Source organism: Cololabis saira, chromosome 10, assembly GCF_033807715.1.
Source record: "Cololabis saira isolate AMF1-May2022 chromosome 10, fColSai1.1, whole genome shotgun sequence".
NCBI classification, from domain to species: domain Eukaryota; kingdom Metazoa; phylum Chordata; class Actinopteri; order Beloniformes; family Belonidae; genus Cololabis; species Cololabis saira.
In genome coordinates, this window is record NC_084596.1 from 10287729 (window position 1) to 10313962 (window position 26234).

The 26234-nt window shown below is 42.0% G+C and overlaps 1 protein-coding gene across 1 annotated transcript in view; it reads right to left on the reverse strand.

Moving 5' to 3' along the window:
• Positions 1–4342: 4342 nt before the first annotated feature.
• basp1 (brain abundant, membrane attached signal protein 1) overlaps positions 4343–26234 on the reverse strand; it is a 78164-nt gene continuing 56272 nt past the window's right edge. The window contains exon 2 of the mRNA XM_061731669.1: positions 4343–5808. Coding sequence (XP_061587653.1) covers positions 5118–5792 — 675 coding nt within the window. The 5' untranslated portion in view covers positions 5793–5808 and the 3' untranslated portion in view covers positions 4343–5117. The remainder of the gene's footprint in view (positions 5809–26234) is intronic.

Sequence of the window (26234 nt, forward strand, 5' to 3'; positions counted from 1 at the left end):
TTAGAAAAAAATCCAGTTTTTCTCCTCCGGTACGTAAATACTTACTTTCCTTCCATAGTTGGATTATGGTGATCTGCTTTGCATAAACTTTTTTGACAATTTACTGAAAATGTTGGGCTCTGTTTACCATTTCATTACTGGACTTGGCCATTTCACTCGTCACTGTACCCTGTACACCTCGGCTGGACGCCCGTCTCTCTGCACCCGCAGGTTTCCACATTGGCTCACCTTCATTGACAAATCCATACTTGGACTTCTACCCGTTGTATTTGTGCAATTACATGACCCAAACGCGAAGCCAATTTGGGCTCCGCTCCCAAAGCACTGCACAATTGCAGGTCCCAAATGTTCGCACAGAACTTTTAAAAAGCTTTTTAATATGCTGCTCCATCGTCCTGGAACAATTTCCAATGGACATAAAATGACAGAAGTCATTACTCTTGGTGAATTCAAATTAGTTCTGCAGGACAGAGAAAAGAGGTCCCTTGATGGATGCCATCCATCCATCCATCCTTGGATCCATTTTCTTCCGCTCATCCATTACCAGGTCGCGGGTGCAGCAGTCTCAGCAGAGATGCCCAGACTTCCTTCAGCTCCTTCGAGGGGAGTCCGAGATGTTCCCAGGCCAGCCGAGAGACATAGTCTCTCCAGCGTGTCCTGGGTCTTCCCCAGGGTCTCCTCCCGGTGGGACATGCCTGGAACACCTCCCTAGGAAGGCGTCCAGGAGGATCCGGTACAGATGCCCAAGCCACCTCAGCTGGCTCCTCTCAATGTGAAGGAGCAGCGGCTCGACTCCGAGCTCCTCCCGGGTGACCGAACTCCTCACCCTATCTCTAAGGGAGCGTCCAGCCACCCTGCGGAGGAAACTCATCTCGGCCGCTTGTATCCGCGATCTTGTCCTTTCAGTCATTACCCAAATTTCATGACCATAAGTGACGGTGGGAGCGTAGATTGACCCGTAAATCGTGAGCTTTGCCTTTCGACTCCTTCTTTACCACGACGGTCTGGTACATCGATGAAGCTGCACCAATTCGTCTATCAATTTCACGCCTCATCGTTCCCTCACTCGTGAACAAGATCCCGAGATACTTGAACTCCTCCACCTAAGGCAGGACTTCTTCACCCACCCGGAGAAGGAACACCACCCTTTCCCGGTGGAGAACCATGGCCTCGGTTTTGGAGGTGCTGATTGTCATACCTGCCACGTTGCACTCGGCCTCAAACCGCCCCAGCACATGCTGAAGGTCCCGGTCCGGTGAAGCCAACAGGACAACATCATCCGCAAAAAGCAGAGATGAAATCCTGTGGTTCCCAAACCGGAACCCCTCCGGCCCCTGGCTACGCCCAGAAATCCTGTCCATAAAGATTATGAACAGGACCGGTGACCAAGGGCAGCCGGGCAGAAATGGATATAACTGTTTTAATTGTCGTGTTGATTGTTGTCTGATGTTGTTTTAACTAAATGCTGCCTTCTTGGCCAGATCTCTCTTAAAAAAGAGATTTTAATCTCAACGAGAACCACACCTGGTTAAATAAAGGATAATATATAAATAAATTGAGGAGAGAGGAAAAAAGTCACGGGAGAGATAAAACAGGAGTAAAAAACACTCTTAATATATTTAGACGGTAGCACGGGCTGCTCACTGAGAAGAGTGGGAACGACGCAGGCCTTCACGTTTAAGTCTTCAAAAGTGTTCAATAATACCCCAAATAATTCGCTAGATTTGTCTTTAGTCACTTTTTTGAAATAAAGATGCTCCATGTGTCTGCAAAGTTGCTAACAGTGACGTCAGCTCACTATCTACAACTGCTACTCCCCACAGGACATGAACTGTAACTGTTAACGGTGAAAACTATTGATGGTCAATAAGTAAATGAATAACGTAATTTAGTGAAATAGAAATGAAAAACAATCTAATCGTTTCCACAGATCATTTGGAAATCACATGAGCGGCCGCAACAGTTCTTCAGCTGTGACTGACGACGTCTTACAAGTACACGGAGTGGAGCTTTGCTAGTTCTTGTTTCAGCTCTGGCAGCACTGGTTTCAGATGTCGTCGGCGAGCGAGAGGCAGTCCAGGTCGCGTCCTCTGGCCATCTATCTATCTAGCTATCTATCTATCTTATCTTTAAGATAAGAATGACTATGCCCTATTATTTATTTATAATTTAGAAGTCAAGACAGTGCTGAGCACCAGGTAACACCAACAGCCTTCAATCAAAAGACCATGCTCCCTATTATGCATACATTTATAACTTTATATCAGTGTAAAAGGTTGTAGAATCACATCACTTGCAAATAATGTGCATCATGTGGTCTCTTTGTGTCTTTTTTATACTTATTTTACTGTGTGCCCCCAGTGGTCAGTTGATGAGCTGCAGTCTTCTTCACCACCGTCTTCAACGTGTTTCTGTGTATGTAACCCTTACTTTTAATAAAGATGCCTGAATCAGGATCAATAATACGTCTCTTTTATCTGTTCCATCTTAAAATATCAAGAAAGTCGTGAAAACTGCTGCTAACAAGTGTTTTTTAAAGCTCATTATCGAGCTGCACTATTCAAACGCCGTCATTATTTAATAACTCGGAGCCTTCCATGGATGACGGGTCCGTCGCTATGGTAACCCAGATGGAGACGGAGCTCGTAAGGTCACGAATCCCTCCGGACAGATGTGCTGCTGTGGTTCTTTCCCCTCGTACACAGTAAAAGCACAAGATCCCCAAGTCAGTTTCTTACATTTTATTACTGTTGCACCATTTATACAAGTACATATAATTTCGAATGCATCAATTTCCATATCATCTTTTTTTTCTGTTTGTTTGTTTGTTTGTTTATTTTAATGAACGTGTGGTGTGGAAATAGCAGAGGTGAGACATGGAATGAAAATATCAACTGCAGTTGCCATGGATGCAAACTGAGAAATTATCATTTATTTACTTTTTTTTTTTTTTTACTTTTTTTTTTTCCACTTGACCAAAAAAGACAGGACTACAGATTCACCCAACCACGGACATGCAATTTACTGAGTCAAGAGAGGAAGAAAAACTGAGCCAGGTGACACACGGCGCTCCTCAAGTGCTTGTTTCTGCTACGGTTCGACGAAGTGCTGGGAGGAGGACGCCGTCTGCCACGTGGACGGAACTGAAAAGGTGGGATGGATGGATGGATGGATGGATGGATGGATGGATGGATGATGGATGGATGGATGGATGGATGGATGATGGATGGATGGATGGATGGATGGATGGGTGGATGGAGCGATGGCTGAGATGACCACACATACACCTGCGTTCATGAGAAAGGTGGGAAAAGGAAAGTTCAGCAGTCGTCAGGAGTTTTGGGTTGCTGGTACTTCGCTTGACTGTTCCGACTCCTCAGACAAGGCAGACCCGCGGCGGGCGAGTGATGGTCGGTGTCTGTCACTTCTTTAGCAAGATTATGCATGATGGGAAATTACCGATTCAGATTTTCAAAATAAAATACCATGTCAGATGTTCCTGGTGCGTTGTACGTCCTCTCTACTTGTCAGTGTTGGAATGCTTGAAGGGGAAAATTGGATAAATCACAGTCGCAAGGTGTTTCCAACCTGTAAAAGGCAGCACGGCCTGAGCTGTTGCCATGGAAACGCAGAGCCCCCGATGCCTCTAATGGCTCCAGTCATTTCCTAAACCGTCCCACCTCCTCCCGGTCTTTTTTTTTTTTGTTGGCTGCAATCTGCTGATGATGGAGAGCTACACTGATTCAACAAGCATCGCCAACAGCACCAACAAATGATGTCGCCCGAGGCGTCGTCATCTGCTCAGACACCAGATCGGCGACTGGACACGCCGTGCCAGCGCCATCGTGTACCTGTTAGAGTCGGACGAATCCGTCAGTGTAGTGTTTGCACCAGTTTTTCGAATGCATACGTTGGCTGGAGAGGGTTTTACTCAGCTTTCCGAGCTACATTTTCTGCCACTGTGGAATATTTCCATAATTAAAAAACACCCAAAAAGACAGTACGAGTACGCCTGAGCGTAAGGGAGTTCTTCCTCCAGTATCGGGGAGTAAATGCAACCATTTTTAGAAAGACACAACTAAACTATCCGTGCTTTGTGGTCTGATTAATCAAGTTCAGGTTCTATCGCCTACAGTAGTCGTCAATGTTTCACCAGAGGATAAGAGATCCGTTTTAAAACTCTCCAAGAACACGGTTAAGATTGTTTCAGCAAGACTTTGCAGATGTTAAAAGTATTACAAATGTTAAAAAAACCACTTAGTTTACTCACAATATATCTAAGGGTTTCAGTATAAAATGTAGACTTTTATCTGAGAAGTTCCTACGACTTTTTTTTAAATCTAAGATTATGTTTTGCTCTACAAAAGCAGACTTTTTTTTTTCCAACCTTGAGATGTCCTAGAAAGCCTCAACACTCTTCACTCCTCAGTCTAAACTTCCCGTGCAAGTTCCTTCTGTTTTTTCGCTGCTCGGAAAAAGGAAGTGTCGAGGGAGGAAAAGTGTGTGAGAGCACAACCCAAACACTAGCGAGAATCTGGAGGGAGTAAGAGCTAAAAATAAGAGAGAAAAATACAACTACGATCCACTGCACCAGAAAAACCGGGAGGTACCAGAGCAAAACTAAGAAACACGGTACTCCGAACGAAAGGAGGAGGAGGGGGAAGAGTGCAACCATTTTCCATACTTTAGACATCCACAGAGCTGGGGGGGGGGTATGGAGGCGAGTGTATAAATACAGGCCTACTGTGGGGTCAAATAGGAGTCAAGTTGAACCTGTGGACTGCGTGAGTGACGGGGGCGATGAGGGTGGGATGGCGAGGCGTATGGCGGACACAGACTCGTATCAAAGTTCAAATACTACAGCAGAAAAAAATAGAATAAAACATAACAATAATAATAGCAATAATCATCTGCAGTGGGAGACGTCTCCAGGTGGTGCTCCAGTCCTCGTTCAACAAATCTTCGTCATCAATTATTATTATTATTGTTACTGTAATATGGGCGGGGCTAGTAAATTTCATTTTCTTTTTTTTTTTTCTTTTTTCTTTTTTTTTTTTTAATCTTCATCCTCGTTGAGTTAGGTAATTTAATTTCTTCATTTCCCGAAAAGCTGTCCATTAATCTTGAACTGCTACGGTTTGATCCTTGCTTGGCGCCTCCGTGGCGTTGGCCTCCTTGGCGGGAGGTTCGGCGGCTGGTGTCGAACTAGGTGCGGCGTTGGCGGCCTCCTTTGCCGGCGCGGGAGCCGCTGCTGCCGCCGCCGCCGCCGGAGCCTCGGCGGGCTTGGGGTCGGGGGAGGCGGCCGGAGCCGCCTCGGCTTTGGCTGCTGGAGCCGCGGGGGCCTCAGTCTTTTTGGCGTCGGCCTCACCTTTGTTCTCGGCCGCCGGGGCGGGCGCCGCGGGCTTCGCCTCGGGCTCCTTGGCAGCGGGGGCGGACTCTTTGGCCGGGGCGGGAGCGGCTGGTTTCTCCTCGGCCTTGGCGGGCTCGGCGCTCTTGGGCGCCTCCGTCTTCGGCTCGGCATTGGCGGCGGGTTTTTCGGATTCCTTCGCGGCAGGAGCCGCGTTCTTTTCCTCTTCCTTCGGCGCTGCGGCATCTGCCGCCGCCGGCGCCTCCTTGGCCGCCGTATCGTTGGCTACTTCCTTTGCGTCGGTGGCTTCTGGGGCCTCATCTTTCTTGTCTTTTGGCGTTTCGCTCTCCTCGGCAGAGGCGCCCTCCGCTTTGGCATCCTTGTCTTTAGCCTTGTCGTCGTTTACGTTGTATCCCTTCTTCTTTTTGCTGAGCTTGCCTCCCATTTTGGATCTCTGGCCTCTGAAACAGAAGCAAAAAGACGGAAAATTTAGAAACACTAACTCAGCAAACAAAAAGTAATCCACTATTCGACCAAATATTAATAAGCAGCACAAACATAATTGTTCAATCTCTTGACATAATTCGATTAAACATGTTGAGCCACAGGTTGTCCATTTCTATTTTAATCAAACAGCTTTTTCTTGGGCTGCAAAGCCAGATGTCGGGTTTCCTTTTACACCAACTTCTAAGGTCACAGTTATGGAAAAGCTTCTCTTGACAACAACATACTCTCGTAAAAGCATCACAGGATCATATTTCATCATCTAAATGAGGAGAAAGCATCTTTATTTCATTGGCTCCATGACCTGCCACCCAACCAAACGTTTAGGTACGATGGTCATCTTTTGGTAGTAATTTCAATTCTGTGTTAGACCTTTGAAATGGATATGAAACTGAAACCTAAAGGGCATATTTGGGCAATAAGAGAAGAAAAGGCAGGAAAGTCTTAAAACAGGGCCAAATGTTAGGAAATGGTTGGAGTCGGACCCAGATGTAGGAGAGGAGGAGGAGTTCCAAAAAACAGGTGATTTATTGGTCAAAACAAAACCAAAGCACTGCCGAGCAGGATACAAAAACCAAAACATGAACGTGACAAAGTAAAACTACCAGAACCTGACATGGAAAACACGGAGGGAGGAGACAGTACGGACCAGCAGAGAGCAGGGAAAAACAAGACCAGATATACACAAGGGTAAACGAGACACAAGTGCAGACAATCAGGGCAGATGGGAACAAGGGAAGTCAACCCAGAAGTGAAACACAACGACACAGGCTTCAAAATAAAACAGGAAACTACCAAAACCATAACACCGAACATATATATTATGCATGAAGGAATGTGGGATGTTGGGAGATTTGACTTATATGTCTTTGAGCTGCCCCAAAACTTTGAATTTCTGGTTTCTGTTGTAGATTATCAGTCATCCGAGCCCCGTCAGTTTCCATAGACTCGTACCAAAGAGAATGGTCTACGCCAGGGGTCGGCAACCCACGGCTCTAGAGCCGCATGCAACTCTTTAGCGCCGCCCTAGTGGCTCCTGGAGCTTTTTCAAAAAGGTTTGACTTTTTTTTTCCATTTTTTTCTTTTTTTCCCTTTTTTTCTCTTTTTTCTTCTTTTTTCTTTTTTTTCTTCTTTTTTTCCTTTATTTCATCTTTTTTTCCCTTTTTTTCTCTTTTTTCTTCCTTTTTTCTTTCCTTTTTAATCTCAACATTTCGACTTTTTTCTCAACATTTCGACTTTTTTCTCAACATTTCGACTTTTTTCTCAACATTTCAACTTTTTTCTCAACATTTCGACTTTTTTCTCAAGATTGTACTTCAACATTAATCTTGGCATTTTTACTTTTTTCTCGAAATTTAAACTTTTTTCTCGACATTTTGAATTTTTTCTCGAAGTGCATAATGAAAAAATAAATTTCCCCCCAGTTCTAACTAATATATATATATATATATATATATATATATATATATATATATATATATATATATATATATATATATATATATGCAGCATGTGTTGCCTTCATTCTAAGGCTGATACAAGACTTTTCATTTTTTGCGGCTCCAGATTTATTAGTTTTTTGTGTTTTTAGTCCAATATGGCTCTTTCAACATTTTTGGTTGCCGACCCCTGGTCTACACTATGGAGGTGATCAACGAGGTTTTACTGCAAGACCAACAAAAGCCATTCGTTGGATTGATGATGCTCATGCCGTCATCGATGCCGACATCACATAATTCCTGTCTCTGACTGGTTGGACGCCTGTTCGGGGATGTCCAGTGGCAGTTTCAGTTGGTTCTGCCTCCTGGAAATGACCACAAGACCCACAAAAACCAGACTTAGTTCACGACAGAGGAAGGCTGCTTCATGTGGGATGCAGTTGCTCATGGATAAGAATAAATGCACGCACCAACAGCAACAACAACAAGACAAACACTCCACACATGCCTAGTGGGCCGACACCCCCAGAATGATGCAATACAAATCAAGTTAGCCGACACATCTGCTGGTCCCTGTTGGCGTTGCTGATAAAGAAAGAGCCAACAGGTTTCTCACATGGACATATTTCCTTAATGAGACTCATAAATAGCTGCCGGTCCTTACAACATGAGTAAAAACCTACTCAATGCACACCTGCAGATCCCTGGCTCACTCTCTCAGCCCAACTCTTTTATTTTGGTGTGGATATCATCATCTGTATCCAAGGCAGGGGCAAGAACTTCAGCGCACGACAAACCAGACACAATGGGAGCAACCATGGTACCATTTTAATGTTTAAATGTTTAAATCAGAGGACTTTATTTTGAAATTCTACCCCTAAATCTTCAAGATACAATTGAGATACCCTTTACATGTGTTAAACTCTTTTCATGAGCTGCAAACACAAACACAGTGACGCCGCAGCTGTCAGATCAGGACCATAACTTCAAGTTTTGGATGTAAAAATAAGGGACATTTTCAAGGTCCAGTATCTGACATTTTAAGACAGATTTACGAGAAATCTAAAATAACTACCTGTCAACAATTATGAGGTCAGAATTTGATAGTTCTACCTTTGTTGACACTGAAATGTTGTGGACATTCCTGTGTATGTAATTACTATAATAGAGTCTAAATGAAAACACAAGTGAATTAAAGCACATTTATTTATTTTAAGTATTTTTAGTTTATATATGTATTTATTGTCTTCAAGTGAAACATTTACATTTTATTTTAATTTGTTATTTCCACTCATGTGGCTCTCTGGCATTAATGACTGATGACACATGTTTCTGTGCCTCTAGCTGAAATAACTTTCAGAACTCGTAACAGTTAATTGTCCTGCTCATCTTTAAGGAAGTAAATTCGGTTTCCCATTTTTAGAGATATTTACACAAAGTCTTCGCTTTTTTTGGCAGAAATATCTTCTCTCTGGTCACATCCATCCATCCTGATTTGTTGTTCCGAGTTTGTTCCCGTTGTCGCCATTAATCTTGCGAGAACCAGACGACAGCAGGGGGAAGTTCTCGCGAGACTAGTGACAATTCAGTTTGCAGTTTAAAAATTATTATATTATAAAACGTGAAATTTACGGGAGAATACTAAAACGGGAGGACGGCAGGAAAGAGGGGTGGATCAGGGGTGGATCAGGTATGATCAGGACGTACGCCCTGGCAGGGTATATACGTCCCCCAGGCCATTCCCACGTGCCTGATGGCACTTTTAGACCTCAATCCTGCTAAAAAGTTCCGACATGCATGTTGAATATAAGTAGAAATGAGTGCAATATAAGCAGCAGTACTTTTAAAACGGCAAATGTGTCTCGTAGCGAGTATGTGAGAGGGTTGGGAAGCATGCTGGCTGCCTCTCAATGAGCAACATCTCAGAAATCTCTGTCTGTGGGTTAATGATGATAAATCCCAAGAGATTTGTAACGTACACGAAGCTGCTGGAGAAAAAAACTCCCACCCAGAATGAACAAACGTGCGCTGGGGGGAAAATAAAAGATTTTTACAGTTTATGGAGGTATGGGGACGGACATAGTTGTTAAGCATGATCTACAGGACTGTCTCAGAAAATTAGAATATTGTGATAAAGTCCTTTATTTTCTGTAATGCAATTACAAAAACAAAAATGTCATACATTCTGGATTCATTACAAATCAACTGAAATATTGCAAGCCTTTTATTATTTTAATATTGCTGATTATGGTTTACAGTTTAAGATTAAGATTCCCAGAACATTTTTTGAGATAGGATATTTGAGTTTTCTTAAGCTGTAAGCCATGATCAGCAATATTAAAATAATAAAAGGCTTGCAATATTTCAGTTGATTTGTAATGAATCCAGAATGTATGACATTTTTTGCATTACAGAAAATAAAGGACTTTATCACAATATTCTAATTTTCTGAGACAGTCCTGTAAGTGGAGCTTGTAAACACTAAAGTAATAATAATAATAATAATAATAATAATAATAATAATAATAATAATAATAATAATTATTATTATTATTATTATTATTATTATTATTTATAATGCACTTTCCATTACTGAAAATCTCAAAGTGCTACAGTTTGATAATTAAAAGGAAACAGAAATAATACAATCAAGATAAAAGAATAAAAGGGATAAAAAGTCAAGACATGGCAGAAAAGAGAATAAAACAATAACAGCAACTAGGGAAAAAAAAACAAAAACAACAGCATTGTTTAGTGATAACGTGCTTTGCTAAAAAGAAAGGTTTTTAGTAATTTATTTCTTAATTTCCCAAAAAGTAAAGTGACCCGTTTCTTCGTGAACGGACTGTCTGGCAGGACTGTCTGAAGGTCCGGCAGTCGGTGTCTGCCGGACCTGCCGGTCCTGCCGCAGCTCTACACGGGCCACAAAAGGAGGTCTGACTGCTGCATGGCATCATTGGGCCGCCGGGACAATGACTCACAGTCATCTGTGCAGACAATGGTCATTCAGCAGGAGCTTCCCCACTGCTGGCCGTGCGGTCGTGGAGTTGGAGGAGCCGGGGGGGTCGGGACAACCTGGAGGAAATGCTGGCTCGCATTTAAGTCCTTTACTTTACCGTATTTTCCGCACTATAAGGCGCACGTAAAGCCTTTAATTTTCTCAAAAACCGGCGGTGCGCCTTATATATGATAATTACGGTCATTTGTGTTACTGTAGTCAGGGGGATTGTGGGGACTGTAGTTGGTGTCGCCGAAGTAACAGCGCTAAAACCGGCATTTGTATAATTTCCTGTAGCGCAACTCCATCAGGTAGATACCTAACTCAACCCCAGCCACTATAGTACGGTATCTTACCGTATATTCCATGTGCCTTATAATGCAGTGCGCCTAATATATATGAAAGGGTTTTAAAATAAGCCATTTATTGAAGGTGCGCCTTATAATTCGAGCACTAACTTGAACTTTGCAAGCTAATGAGCGTTCCCCCAACAGCCTACTACAAATCCGGAGCCGACTTTGTTTTGACAGTACGGATCGGATTTCTGCCATTTTGGGGATAATAATACGCTGCACCCTCACTACACTGCAAGTGTTCATTTTTACTGAAAGTACCGTATTGGCCCGAATATAAGACGGGGTTTTTTGCATTGAAATAAAACTGAAAAAGTGGGGGTCGTCTTACATTCGGGGTCTAGACGTTATACCCATTCACACCGCTAGATGGCGCCAAAGTGAACCCCTGTCACGAAGAAGAAAAATAAAAATAGCAGTAGCATGAAGAAGAAAAATAAAAAATAGCGGTAAGAAAGAAAAGAGAAGAAAATAAGAGAAGAGATAACAGAAAATGGAGAAACGTAGCGACAATCTGGAGAAAAGTGGGTCGAAGAAGTTATGATACAAACTTCTAGATCATGATTTGAATGAGGCAAAATAACAGGCTTTTTCTCTCAAATATATTGTTATAATCATTTGTTTCAGATGTACTGTAATTATTTTCTGTATAAAAATTGAATTTGGAGTTCAAAAAAAGTCTTTTTTCAAATGTGAGTCTTGAAAAAGAGGGGGTCGTCTTATAATCAGGGTCGTCTTATATTCGGGTCAATACGGTAAGTAAAAACTAGGCTTTTTCCACTGATGTGAACGAGAGAGACGGATATTTTGACCCGGATGTAACAATGGAGGATGATGTTTCTAATTGGTCAGTCAGGGACCAATCAGAAGGCTGATCTAATCAACAGACCTGGTAATGGAGACTAATTGTTCTAATAACCAGATTCCCCCGGAGCTCCTCGCACCATGTTGTGATAGAAGAGAATAATAATACCGACGTCTCTGCAAACACAAATCAGTGATCAAAACCTACTTATTCAGACAGACATTTGAATTATAATGCCTGCCTTTTATGTTCTGCTGCAAACTCTGCTGTTTTCTGTTGTTTTAAATTGTGTTTTCTATGTTAGGTGCTAAGGTGATTAGCACTCCCAGGCCCGGCAGGGTCTTTCTGTGTGGAGTTTGCATGTTCTCCCCGTGCTTGCTTGGGTTCCCTCCGGGTGCTCCGGCTTCCTCCCACAGTCCAAAAACATGCATCAACTCAACTCAACTTCCTTTGATTGCCACACGGCTAGGCCGGTGGAATTAGTTTCACGGTGCAGGTGGTAGCTGCAACAAAACACCACGACAGTAGAAAAGACAGAACGTTTTCCAGAGGAAAAAGACAGAGTAATAACAAGCAGACAATACTGGACAAGGCACACAACAGCACATATCAGACAGGACCACCGAAATAGGACAAGAAATTAAGCGTTAAGTCGTACGGCCGAGGGAAAGAAAGAGTCGTTGTATCTCTTGTTTGTTTTACCCAGTGACTTATAAATAATCCTCCTCTGGGAGCGGAGGCGCTTAAACAGATAGTTAGCAGGGTGTGAGGGTTCCTCAATTATCTTTGTTGCCCGCTAGGTTAATTGATGATTCTAAATTGCCCGTAGGTGTGAGTGTGAGTATGTCTGGTTGTGTGTGTATATGTATATGATGGATGGATGTTTTGATTGTTGTACAGCGACCTTGAGTGCCAAGAAAGGTGCCTTATAAATAAAATGTATTATTATTATTAGGGCCTTCGCACTTACAGTGCGAAGGCCCTATTTTATCTGTAGGAATTGTTATTATTATTCTTCGTCGTTATTCTTGTCGTTATTCTTCTGACAAAAGGAGGGCCTTTTTCCCCCCTAAACGTGCCCCAAAAGTCACCAAATTTTGCACGCAAGCCAGGCCTGGCGAAAAATTTGATATTTCATGGTTTGCATTAATGGGCGTGGCCTAATGGCTCAACAGCGCCCCCTAGAAAACCTTTCTCTGCCATAACTTTTGAACGGGTTATGATAAAGACATGTGGGTGGTGTCATCGGACTCGGTATTGAGTCCTTGACCTTCATTGGCCTGAATTAGCCCCGCCCCTTCTTCTGATTGGTTGTCCTTATTTTCTGCTATAACTTTTGAATGGTTTGACATAAAGACTCGTGGGTGGTGTCATCGGACATGGTTTTGAGTACTTGACTTTCATTGGCATGAATTAGCAACGCCTCTTCTTCTGATTGGTCGATATTCCATAGTCTCTATTTTCTGCCATAACTTTTGAATGGTTTGACATAGAGAGTCGTGGGTGGTGTCATTTCTGATATGCTTATGGGGGCGGTGGCCGTGAGTGCGAGGGCCCGTTCATCGCTGCTTGCAGCTTTAATTATTATTATTATTATATGCGCTGACAAACAACCAGACGGACAGACGAGCCAGAGGTGCAGTCTGGTTAGAACTCTGACTCTCTAACCCATCGATCAGGCGGACCGATCCTCCAGTCCCTCGACGCTCAGGAAGTACTGTAGGTATTTACGAAGCGTTATTAATAAACAACCCTGTGAGCTCGGAGGTGGCTGAGCGATCCAAGAGGAGCGACTTCCCTGAAGCAGCAGATGGCCCTGGCTTCCTCAGATTTTTCTCCAACTCTCGCAGTGAGGTACTATGCAAAATTAAGTTGCTTACTGACTTTTCAGTGTTAGAAACAAAGCAGTGCACTGTCCTGGTTTATATAAAACATGTTATTAATGTTCATGCACTTTAATTTGTCCAGCTGTACAGTGTTTACATTTACAAGCCTAGGAGGCACTTTCTTTGGACATTGTATGAGGTTTTGGCATTGAATAAATGCATAACTACAGACGTTTTCCTTTTTTATGGGTATTTTTTCTTTTTCAGTCACACATATCGCGATATATCGTTGATGAAATTTCGTACAATATATCGAATATCGTAGATATCGTGATATTATCGTTATCGTGGGCCACATATCGCCACAGTATTGAATCGTGAATTACCCGTATCGTCCCACCCTTATGTCTGCACCCACATCTTTGCTCCACCATCAGCCTCCCTCCTTCTCCACATTCTCACCAGAGTGGATTGTCTTTGCAGACATTTTTGGCTCATTAAACCCCCGCCCCCCTCTCAGGGCAGGTTTGTCAGGCCACGTCGCTGCCCTCTGCTGCAGCAGATGGAGGTCTCCATGAGGTCCCGGGCCCTCGGTAAATCCCCCAGCCTCGGAGCAGCCGTCCACCTGCACCGCCTGCCAGGGGCTTCTGGAGAGAAACCTTAAAGGTTGGTGCCGTCACTGTCCGACTAGCGTCCCGCTCTCGCACTTCCACCCCCCTGTTACCGCGTCTGCAGGGACGTCACGCTGACAGCAGAAGATGGCAGGAGGTGCTGGAGGACTGACGCCGGCCCGGGTTTGTCTTTGAGGGTCAGCACAAATGACCAAATGAGCAGAACCAGGATGGAAAGGGTGGAGGGGGTGGTGGAGCTGGTTATTCTGCTAGAGGACTTTGGGACTAGTTAGTAGTCGTGTCAATCCTTAAAAGCACTGGAGTCAATCCTCCAATAGTGTAGAAATAGCGGTAGTGCAGTCGCCACACAGATCTGATCTCAGCTGATGGATGGAAACATTTATAGTGAGTTCAACATCATCATCCACTTCTCTGTGTTATTGAGCTGCAGTTGAAAACAAGCTCATATGGAAACTAGCTGAACCAGGATGATGGAATACAATCACGCAGGATCAGGAATTAACAAGTTTCTTTTGGTCTCGGTCTTGACTTGGTCTTGGTCTCAGTTAAGGCGGTCTTGACTACAAGTCTAGCTGATGCGACCAGAAGGAGTGAAAACCCTCTAAAAGCCTCTCTTTGAAAGGAAGAAGACATCAGAGACGGACCATCATGGTACCTTTGGAAGACGTGAGCATTGATTGCTCCGGACCAGAGAAGTAAAGGATCAACCAGACTGTTACTGGTCCAGAAGCGAGGCTCTGTGACGGCGTTGTATCGGTGCTCTCCTTTACATTTCTTCTGTTCAAAGGTAACAAATACTTTGTTACCTTACTTAAGTAGAAACTTTGGTTATCTATACTTCACTGGAGTAATTATTTTTCAGACGACTTTTTACTTTTACTCCTTACATTTTCACGCAATTATCTGTACTTTTTACTCCTTACATTTTAAAAACAGCCTTGTTACTCTATTTCATTTCGGCCTTTAAAAAAAACTATCCAGTTAAATTGCTCCATCCGGATAGAGTGAATTTGGTTGTGGTTGTTTCAGATGTTCTTGTCCAGTTTTGTTCTTACATCCGTTCCCTCAGATTCCTGCAACTAAACTTGGATGTACATTCCAATAAAGGTTAGGATAAATGATCACATGCCTCTGAAGTTTGACTTTTTGCACCATTACAATACTTATAGGCAACTAGTCATCATATCTGCTGCTCTCTGAAACACATGTTAATGCTCAATAGTACACATATATGCTTCTTTAATATATTTGCATTATACTAAGATACATTCATTTTCAATGGCTTTTGTCCTTAATGGCTTTTTTTCCCCCTTACATTACTTTTACTTTTATACTTTAAGTAGTTTTGAAACCAGTACTTTTATACTTTTACTTGAGTAAAAAACTGGAGTTGATACTTCAACTTCTACAGGAGTATTTTTAAACTCTAGTATCTATACAGGTTCTGCCGGGCCTCTCCTGGTCCTGGTGTGCGTCTCCAAGATGACGCAAAAACAACCGTCTCATCACTTTACAGAGACAAGCGTGGGTTTTAGGGAACCACATGACACAAATACCTCGTTGTGACTCCAGCCGGGGGCGACCGGTTGCACCGCGTCACACTGACCTCCATTTCTAGCCGGCTGAACCGAGCCGGGCCGGTGGCGGCTGATCTGGAGTCAGCGGTCATCTCACCTCGAGGTGTGAGGTCGAACACAACCAGGTCGCCTCAGAAAAAACCCCAAACGATGTAAAACTCCACACAACAAGGTCATGTGACGTGTGTTTGTGCTCATTAAACAGTAGGGATGGGAATCGAGAACCGGTTCTTGTTCAGAACCGGTGTTTCAATTCTTTGGAATCGTTGCCATATTTTTCACGATTCCCTTTTTGATTCCAGTGAGCATAGCGACGTCATCACGCACGTTGCGTAAGCCAGCAGACGATAGTAGACATGGCGCTCAATCGATACAGACATACGAAAGTATGGTTATATTTCAGTAAAAAGATGACAACAGGCTAACTTGCAATACTTGCTAAGTGAATATTTCGTCAAAGGGAGGAAATGTACGGTGGCCGAGACCCGCCATTGCAGAAAATAAAAGAAACGCTGCAAATAAAAAAAAAAAACGACGCAAATAAAAAAGGCACAAGGGAAGTGAATTACCGGGGACTATTTTTGCTGATGCACCGGTGTTTTTTACGTGAGAGGAGAAGAAGAAGACGAAGAGGACGTAAGTGGAAAGGAAGAAATAAGAAGATCGAGGAATAAGAAGAATAACAAACGAGAAAATAAGTGAAAAGGTTAGTGTTCAACGTCGCTACGTGTAATTTTTAATGTGCAACACCGGTGCATCGGCAAAAATAGTCCCACTATTATTCACTTCCGTTGTGGCTTTTTTATTTGCGTGTTTTTTTTTTTATTTGCAGCAGCGTTTGTTTTTATTTGCAGCGTTTATTTTATTTGCAAAGCGTTTTTGTCATTTTTTTATTTCATTTGCAGCTGGGTTTATTTATATTTGCAGCGTTTCTTTTATTTGCAACAGCGTTTGTTTCTTTTGCAGCGTTACTTTTATTTTCAGCAATGGCGGGTCTTGGCCACCGTAGGAAATGGTACCAACATGCAACACACAACAGCAATAATGATCAGGGAATGTTGCATTTTCCAGCAGCATCTGCAACGTTAGCGTGTCCTTGGCTAATAAAACTGCAGGTAACTAATTAACTAGTGAACACTCGCTATCATATTAGCGCCATTTGCCTCATTGTTGTCCTTTTTTTCCAAATGGGAAGCAATAAGGGGATTGTTAAAGAACCGAATCGGTAAGCAGAATCAAAAATGGAATTGTAAAAATCGTATCAATTCCCATCCCTGTTAAACAGTGAATTCGTCCCAAAAGTAGAGAACATAGAGCTGAATGAACCTCAGGACGTCTGTTGTTCCCATGTTTCATTCCAGCCACTTAACCTAAGTGGTGACATAAATAAAAAGGGATGAGGTTGAACGTACTAGAAAGAGGTTGAGATGAAGAACTGAGCGTCCTCTGTGCTCATGAATAAATGCAACGCGGACGTGATGCCATAACTCGTGACGCCGGCCCGAGCATTTCCTCCCGTCCAGCTGGCTGATTTAAGACGAGGCTGCTTCACCAAACGGCAACAGGCGAGAGCTGGGGGGGGGGGGTTGGGGCTGAGAGGACCGGCAGGGAAAACTGGAGCAGAAAATTTGGCCCGATCAGACACTCAGACACAAATAATAATTAAAAAAAGAAAAACCACTCAGGGACGGCTCTTTGCGCGGTGATGGGAGTGAAGGATGCTGGGAGAACGCCGCCTCAAACAGGGACAATACAAGACATCAAAGTGGCTCAAGCGAGTCCCTGGTGAGGGTTTCAAGAGGGGGGGGGGCTTGAACCTTGTCAAACATTGAGACATCGCATGTGAAATTATATTTTTTTACTCATTAGTTTGAATACAATTTGTAAAAAGTTTAATTTCAGCATCAAAAGATTGAAAAAAAGATTGTGTCGGTGGAAAGGAGTACTGGTGGGCGCTGGTCCCCGACGACAGGGCTGGTCCCCGGCAACGGCTACTTTCATCCACCCAACCCATTAAAACGGAGAATCAGGTGGAGAAGCTGCTCATAGCGACATTCATCAAGTGGTTTCTCCTAAAAAGGAGGCGGGACGTCTTTTTCTGAAGCGGTTTTCACTACGATGCTCAGAATGTACAGGACTGTCTCAGAAAATTTGAATATTGTGATAAAGTTCTTTATTTTCTGTAATGCAATTAAAAATACAAAAATGTCATACATTCTGGATTCATTACAAATCAACTGAAATATTGCAAGCCTTTTATTATTTTAATATTGCTGATTATGGCTTACAGTTTAAGATTAAGATTTCCAGAATATTCTAATTTTTTGAGATAGGATATTTGAGTTTTCTTAAGCTGTAAGCCATGATCAGCAATATTAAAATAATAAAAGGCTTGCAATATTTCAGTTGATTTGTAATGAATCCAGAATGTATGACATTTTTGCATTACAGAAAACAAAGGACTTTATCACAATATTCTAATTTTCTGAGACAGTCCTGTATGTAGAAGTCTAGACAACATGGATTAAATCTCACTTCAAAATGGTTAAAATTAATCGGCAGTTCAAGCGACGGGGCTCTAAAACCGATGGCAGCATGTTTCCACACTTGTTGCCTGTTGGGTTTTGAAGGCGTGGCCTGAAAGAAGGAATGTTGTTTAGCTTTTTATAAATGTTGCTAAATAAATGTTGTTCACAGGTTTTTCTTCAACTTTTCCTACCCAAATTTTAAAAATAAAATACTACTAACGTCTTTAAAAGGGGCCGTATTACGTTTAGCCCCAACATCCGCCTGCAAACAGAATAATGGCTCAAGCTTCCCCTGCACTCCTTTTAAGAGCAATCACAAGTTTAGTCTCATAAAAACCAGGAACTAGAGACTGGCGATCGATTCAAATGTCAAGAATCGATTCAATTCAGATTCTTAAGATTAACCCTTGTACTGTCTTTGGGTCAAAATGACCTAATTCTCCTGTTCCTTCTTTTCTCCATTCCTTCCCTTTTCCCTTCCTTCCTTCCTTCCTTCCTTCCTTCCTTCCTTCCTTCCTTCCTTCCTTCCTTCCTTCCTTCCTTCCTTCCTTCCTTCCTTCCTTCCTTCCTTCCTCCTTCCTTGACCCAAAGACAGCACAAGGGTTAAGATTAAGATTCTTAAAATTTAAGATTCTCTATTCGATTCAATCAGATATGTATTTGTGTTAATGTTATTAAAACTGTTTTTTAGCTGTTACTGTTAGTAGTTATGCAACATATTAATACTAGTATTAAACTTGATGCCATGTTCAATGTTTGTCAGTTGCACATGTAAGAATTAAATGACGCGACTACTGGGATTAAAGTTCACCGGGTGAAAATGTTAAAATAAAAAAGTGATTTTTAGACAAATACAAATCCATTTTTAGGAATTAATATGAGAATTGATTTAAAATGGGAGAATTGATTTTGTTCAGCGCTCGTCAGAACAAACTTTAGAAAGCGACTCTGCAGGTTCTTGATGGTGTGATTATCGACGGCGCCACTCCAACGATCGTCGTGTTATTTCCTCCCTCAGTGGTAGAATAATAACAACACACAGACGGACGTGTCCCTGCATAAAACTGTCCGTCGATAAGTTTGGCCCCGGGCTGACCGCTGAAACGGATGATAAACACACACAACCGGTCCATTCATGGCGTTTAGGAGATCGATTCTCAAATTGGCAGAGCTGGAGAAAACTCTGGGTTTGGAAATGGGTATTGATCAGCCGCCGCCTGAGAGCTAGAGGACGCCGGCGGCAGAGACCAGAGACCAGAGCCACCGCGGCGCCTGTAGGCGCGTAGACGCTTCAACGCCGGGCCAGATCTTTCCAAATCCTCCTCCGTCGGCAGCGGACGAAACAAAAACAAAAAGTGAGATGGATTTGGTCCGTCTCTGTGGACGAGGTGGCATTTAGATCAGCAGAAACCGCCCCCCCTCAGAAGTTTGAGTGGAAATTAACTCGTTTCTGCACCAAAATGACATTCACTCCTCTGGTTGTCCAACTATATCTGAATATTGATTTTTCAGCGTCTCGAGCGTCTTAGATAAGATGAAAATCTGTGATAAATGGGAAACATTCATTTTTAGGTGCTTCAACCTGATTCCCGTCTCTTTCACAGTAAAAACCAGGAAACTACGCTACTATGTATGTTTTATGTTTGTTCTCTTGTTTGATTGAATTATTTTTATGTTTTCTGTGGGGACTGCGGGTAGAAACTGGTATTTCTGATAAAATCCGGTGTATTTAAACTGCTTAAACAAGTGTTCATTAATATGCATTGTCCCGTCTAAATAAACTTTGATTGATTGATTGAAAACTGCTCACGTGGGTGTTTCCTGGCATCATACCTTTTATTCCCAGGACTTAATCACGTTAAAGCAGCACAATGTAACTTTCAGCTTTTGTTGAGTTTGGCGGCTCATTTGGACAAAAGCGGTAGTGCTTTACCAGAAAGAACACTACGTTTCCCATGAGCACCAGCGCGTACTGCCGGAAAGATCCTGTCCCCGTCGCTGCATTTGTTTTGACAGTGAATGAAATATGACGGGACGGACATTCAAAACTACTTTTCTGTTTTCAGCGGTCGTTTGCAGGATGGATAATGAAGAGGTAATGTATCTATTTTTGGCTAAACAATATAATATGATGAAGTTGAAAATCATTAAGTTCAACTTGGTTTTATTATTGAAGTCACCCCCGCCCCCCTGTGCTGTTTCAGCGTTTCTACTGCACCTTTTTCATGTCACGTTTTTTAGAGGGACTTTGACTGCCGTTTTTACCTGAACTAAATGTTTCTACCTGAATAAATGTTTCTACCTGAACTGCTCATGTAAAACACGTAACTGATGGTTGAGGAGCTGGATGGTCTTAATTTTATTTGCTAAATCGATCCAACGGAAAATCATTCCAGACCATGCTTATTAATCCCAAAACACAGTTTAAATAATACGACCAAGCTCGCTACGACCCAGTGTGTCAGTGATCACCGCAGACAGACTGCAGCTTCACCGGGACCAACGACTCGCCTATAGTTCCTGTTGATCCAGGGACCGACCTCGTTAAGGAGGCATCAAACTCACTCGTCTACGTGGAAATAAAACCAAGAACTCAATTTCCATTTTGACGAAAACCGTCAAACCGTCTCCGGTTTACCTGCAGATGACCTCATCGTGCTTTACACCACTCTCACCAGGCCGTGTCTGGAATACAGCTCAGTGATCTTGGTGGGCTGCTCTAAAAAACAACAGGCAGAGCTAGAGCGAGTACAAACATGCGCCTGCAAGATCATTGGAAGAAGAGCTGGTAACATCTCCCAACCCTTCCCATCACTCCAGACCAGGAGGGAGGACGCTGCAGTGAAGCTGCTCAGGGCCATGCATGATGAGGACCTGCTCCTTCCGACACGAGGCAGCTGGACTGCCAAGACATGGAGGAACCAGCACAAAATGAACCCAAGGCCAGCAGGCTGAAAAACTCAGTCCTGCATGCTGCAGTTAGACTGTTTAATGACACTATTTAGATAGAAAAGACTCAGCATGACTGCTAATAAACATTGCATTGTTGCACTTAAATGTAATATTTTTAACTTTAAAATTGTATGTTTTAAAATTGTATGTTTTTTATTGATTGCTGTAAAATTCTGCTGTTTTTATCAGTGGAGCCCTGGCTTTCACTGCTAGCTGAATTGAATAAAATCAAATAAAAAAAACTCAGCTAATGCACTCCTGAAATATAAAGGATTCCCAAAGTGTGATCCATGGTGAAAGAGGAAACCGAGTGTGCACGATATATATATATATATTTATATATATATATATATATATATATATATATATATATATATATATATATATATATATATATATATATATATATATTAGATATAGATGTATACATCTATATCTAGATAGATATAGATATATAGCGTGCACATCTTCGGTTTCTTATAGATATCGATATCTATAGTTATATCTGTATATATATATATATATATATATATATATATATATATATATATATATATATATATATATATATATATATATATATATATAGATACAGATGTGTATATACACTTTTTTACACATTTTAACATGATTTGTGTCCTGTTTTCCTCATTTTTAATGTGCTGATGGTGAACTGAACCCAGGTGGCTCCCAGATCTGAATCTGAATCTGAATCTGACTGCGGCAGCTGTGAGAGCAAAAAGCCATCGATGGCGCCGGACCTGTCGCTAGGGGCGACGGCGGGCCTCGTCGGCCCTGCAGCCAATGTGACCGCTTGAATTTGTCAGACGCTTCGGCCACCCGCTCTGCTTTTTCTCAGACAGACCGAGGACAAAGACAGAGGACCCCAAGGCCGGTTTGATATTTACTCGCTCTCAGACGTCACGTCTGGCCTCGCAGGAGCTCCGTCTGGCTCCGTCTCAGCGCCTCCTAAACCCACATGCTCAATTCATTAGGAAGTAATGAATTAACTCGCTGACCTGCCGACAGGAACGGACACAAATGGATCAGGTCTTTTTAATTAGCGTGTTTCTCGTATCTAATTCCGGTGGCAGATAACTGCAGCTGCTGCTGCTGCGTCGGGTCTGGAGACGATGTAAGAACAACCTCGACGACTCACTCAGTTACGTTGCCCTTTGAGTCACAAAGGAATCTGGTCGTTATCAGAAATAGGAACTAAGATCTTCAGACCGTGACTCTAAACTTTGGAAGTGAGGAGGTTTCAGACGTTAATCTGGTGCAAACGATGTTTAAAACGACGAGTCTGCTTCCATTCAGGAATGAAGGAGGAGAACAGCAACCCAGTTTATTTGTCTAGATCAGGGGTCGGCAACCCGCGGCTCTAGAGCCGCATGCGGCTCTTTAGCGCCGCCCTAGTGGCTCCTGGAGCTTTTTCAAAAATATTTGACCTTTTTTTTCCTTTTTTTCTTCTTTTTTTTCCTCTTTATTTTCTCTTTTTTTTTTCCTTTTTTTCTTTTTTTCTTCTTTTTTTCTCTTCTTTTTTCCTTTTTCCTTTTCCTTTTTAAATCAACTTTTTTCTCGACATTTTTTTGCTCTTTAGCGTGGCTCCTCGAGCTTTTTCAAAAATGTTTGACCTTTTTTTTCCTTTATTTCTTCTTTTTTTTCCTCTTTATTTTCTCTTTTTTTTCCCTTTTTTTCTTTTTTTTCTTCTTTTTTCTCTTTTTTTCTTCCTTTTTGCTTTTCCTTTTTAATTCAACATTTTTCTCGTCATTTAAAATTTTTTTCCGACATTTCGACTTTTTTCTCGAAATTGTACTTCAACATTAATCTCGGCATTTTGACTTTTTCTCAAAATTTTGACTTTTTTCTCGACATTTTGACTTTTTTCTTGAAATTTCGACTTTTTTCTCGAAATTTTGACTTTTTTCTCAACATTTCTCCTTTCGCCATTTGTCTTCATTCTAACGCTTATACAAGACTTCATTTTTTGTGGCCCCCAGACATATTTGTTTTTTGTGTTTTTGGTCATATACGGCTCTTTCAACATTTTGGGTTGCCGACCCCTGGTCTAGCACAATTCAACACAACGTAATTCAAAGTGCTTTACATCAACATTAAAAGCGGCAAGACACAAACAGTAAATAACAAATAAAATGAAATAAAATGATAAGAAAAGAGGAACCATAATAAAAAGCACAAGTTGTTAAAAAGTAAGGGCAGTAGAGTACAGCAGGTACATCTCATTCTTACGTTTCTATACGGTCAAAACGTACAAAGACCAGGTCAAATACAGTATTACAAAGTAATCTGTGTAAAGGAGGGAAAGGAGTGTTTCTGGTTTCACTGCAATAAAGTTTTAATCATTAAACTAGACTGTTAAGGCTCTGGCCACTGCTCTCAATGTAAAGCTGAACATATATTTCTCAAATCCTGGTCTCCGTCAGAGTTTAACTACTTTTTAAACAGCATTAAGGGGATTTTCCCCTCTCAGGGAAAATCAGCTGAGTTTCTACAACTTGACCCGTCTGTGGTGATAGTAAAGTGATTATTTCCGGTATTTAAACCTCCACCAGCAGCTGTGGAGGTATCTTCCCAGAATGCAGCAGTGTTTTACACCCACTCCTGAATTCCTTGTGAATGGGATGAATATGACCCAGTATTGAACCCTCAACTCATTCCTGGTGAGGTGAGGCTGCGTATAGTACGTATAGATCCATAATCCATCTGGACTAAAGTATGTGCTCAGCTCCAGGATCTCAGCGTTCGTATTTCAGGTCAGAAGTTCACCTAAGAGTTTGTTCCTCCCCCGTCATGCCTCATCTGGATGCTGTTGGTGGCTGAGAGAAGAGCGTGAAACCGTGTGTTTCAAGGAGAAGAAGGTTTACACAAATCTGCTCTGGTTTGTTTGCAGACGGCACTTTAGGTTGCAGGAGTTTGTTTTTTCCTTTCTGTTAAAATATCAGTTTCAGTTTTATTTTGAAGGAATAATGGACTAGTTTGGGGAACCACCATCTCCTCTCCTACTGTCCTCAAATCTCCCAGACCGCTTTTCCACCAAACTGGTTCCAGGCGGGTTCTGGTTCTGGTTCTGGGCCAGTGCTGAGTTTGGAACCGGGCTTTCTGTTTCCACTGACAAAGAACTCAAATAAGAATGAATCTGGATGCAGCAAAGCATCATGGGAGGAGCAGGAGACAACCTGTCTTTTAGAGATGTCTCTTTTTTTCTCCTTTTTTTCTTTTTTCTTTTTTTCCTTTTTTTCTTCTTTTTTTCCTTTATTTTGTTTTTTTTTTCTTTTTGTCTTCCTTTTTCCTTTCCTTTTTAATCTCAACATTTCGACTTTTTTCTCAAAATTTTGACTATTTCCTCAACATTTCGACCTTTTTCTCGACATTTCGACTTTTTTCTCGACATTTCGACTTTTTTCTCAAGATTGTACTTCAACATTAATCTTGACATTTCGACTTTTTTGTCGAAATTTCGACTTTTTTCTCTAAGTGCATAATGAAAAAAAAAATCTTCCCCCAGTTATAACTAATATAGATACATGCAGCATGTGTTGCCTTCATTATAAGGCTTATACAATACTTTTAATTTTTTTTGTGTTTTTGGTCCAATATGGCTCTTTCAACAGTTTTGGTTGCCGACCCCTGTATTAGAGCAAATACCTTGTTGTTGCTTCAACTTTTACGCAAACGCAGCGACGTAACTGACGTTTACAGCGATGTAATGACGTGGCTACCCTTAGCACCTGAGCTATGGAAAACAAACCAGTTCTCAGCTGGTTCCTAGTTGAACGAGTTGTGAGCCAGAACCAGCACTGGAACCGGTTTGCGGTAAAAAGGGCACCAGAGTAACTTTCCACTCTGCTCCTGGGCATCTCAAAACAAAACTCTGGTCTTTGCATGCTGAAAAATCATCTAAATGTAATATTAAATTGATGAGCAGATGTTCGACAGAAGGGTAAATGAAGATTGCCATTGTGTCCAGTTGGATATGAATTAAAATCAGATGAAAAAGTAAAAAACTGCTGGAAAGTGACAGGAAGATCTTGTTTTCTAATGATAAACTTATGCATAAACAAGAATGAGTGAAAAACATTAAGTTCATGAATGGATAATAGTCCCAGACCCCTCGTTCATCAAGCGTCTACGTGATGAGCTCCATCTGCACGTTTCATGACAGCACGGCGTCATGAAACGATAAGAGCCGACCAACACGACCTGCAGGGGTAAATATGTAACCGGCCCAAACGAAGCAACGCTGCGTCTGCAAGAGCAAACACGTCGGAGGGGCGAGGGCTCCATAGGCTTCCTCTTTATCTTAAACAAACATAGAATAAAGCAAAGCTGCATATCCTGAAACAATATCCATGAGCCGGCCGGCCGCACAACCAAGTGATGGTTTCTGGAAATAAATTCATTTAAAATATTCAGAAGCCTGTAAAATACAGATAACAGCGGCCTCTGAGAATACCCACAATGCAAAGCTCGGGGCTAATTTGCAAGGCTTTTTCCAGAGTGATGCATCTTCCTGAGCAGATCTACGTTTCAGCCAGTGAAGTCGTTACTTTCAACGCAGGGGATTTGTCTGATTAGCAACAACAGCCGTGAACAAGAGGAGGCTCATTTGTCCGCGCGGCAACGCAGACATCCCACATCTAACGAAGCCGAGGCCTTTATTGTTCAGATTTATCCCCATCGGTCAAAAGAAGATGGAACTAAACTCAAGTTTTTTAGCCTGACCCTTGAATTAAGCCTTAGAAGTTATTTCCTAATATAGAAAAGAGAACCTGAGCTGGGCGTGGGCATTTGAAACCTCTTTCAAACCTTTCTGCCATTTTTTTAACCCGCCCAAAAACACCCTTCAGCAACTTTCAGAGAGTTTCACCACGTAGAAAACATAACGTTGATTCATGAAGCCCGAGGGGAGCAAGGCAGAGGCTGCAGGAGGGGATGTGAGATCCCCGGCAAACCGAAGAGATGCAGGACTCCCGTAACTATGGTAACCATGTGGATGAGCGCTTTACTTTCAAGCAGCGTGGTACAAATACACGGGGTACGAGTAAATAGCATAGAGTGATGGATAAAAATCTATTCTTACATTATCTTAATGAGCAGGGCTCCATTCATAAAATAAGTTTAATGCGAAACAAGTTAAAATGTCCTTAAGTTGAGTTGTTAACATTTCTAAAGGCTACAATTTAAGATAAATCTGCTTAGAATCACTTTTATTATCACTTTTATCTATATCACTTTTATTTTATTAAGTTGTT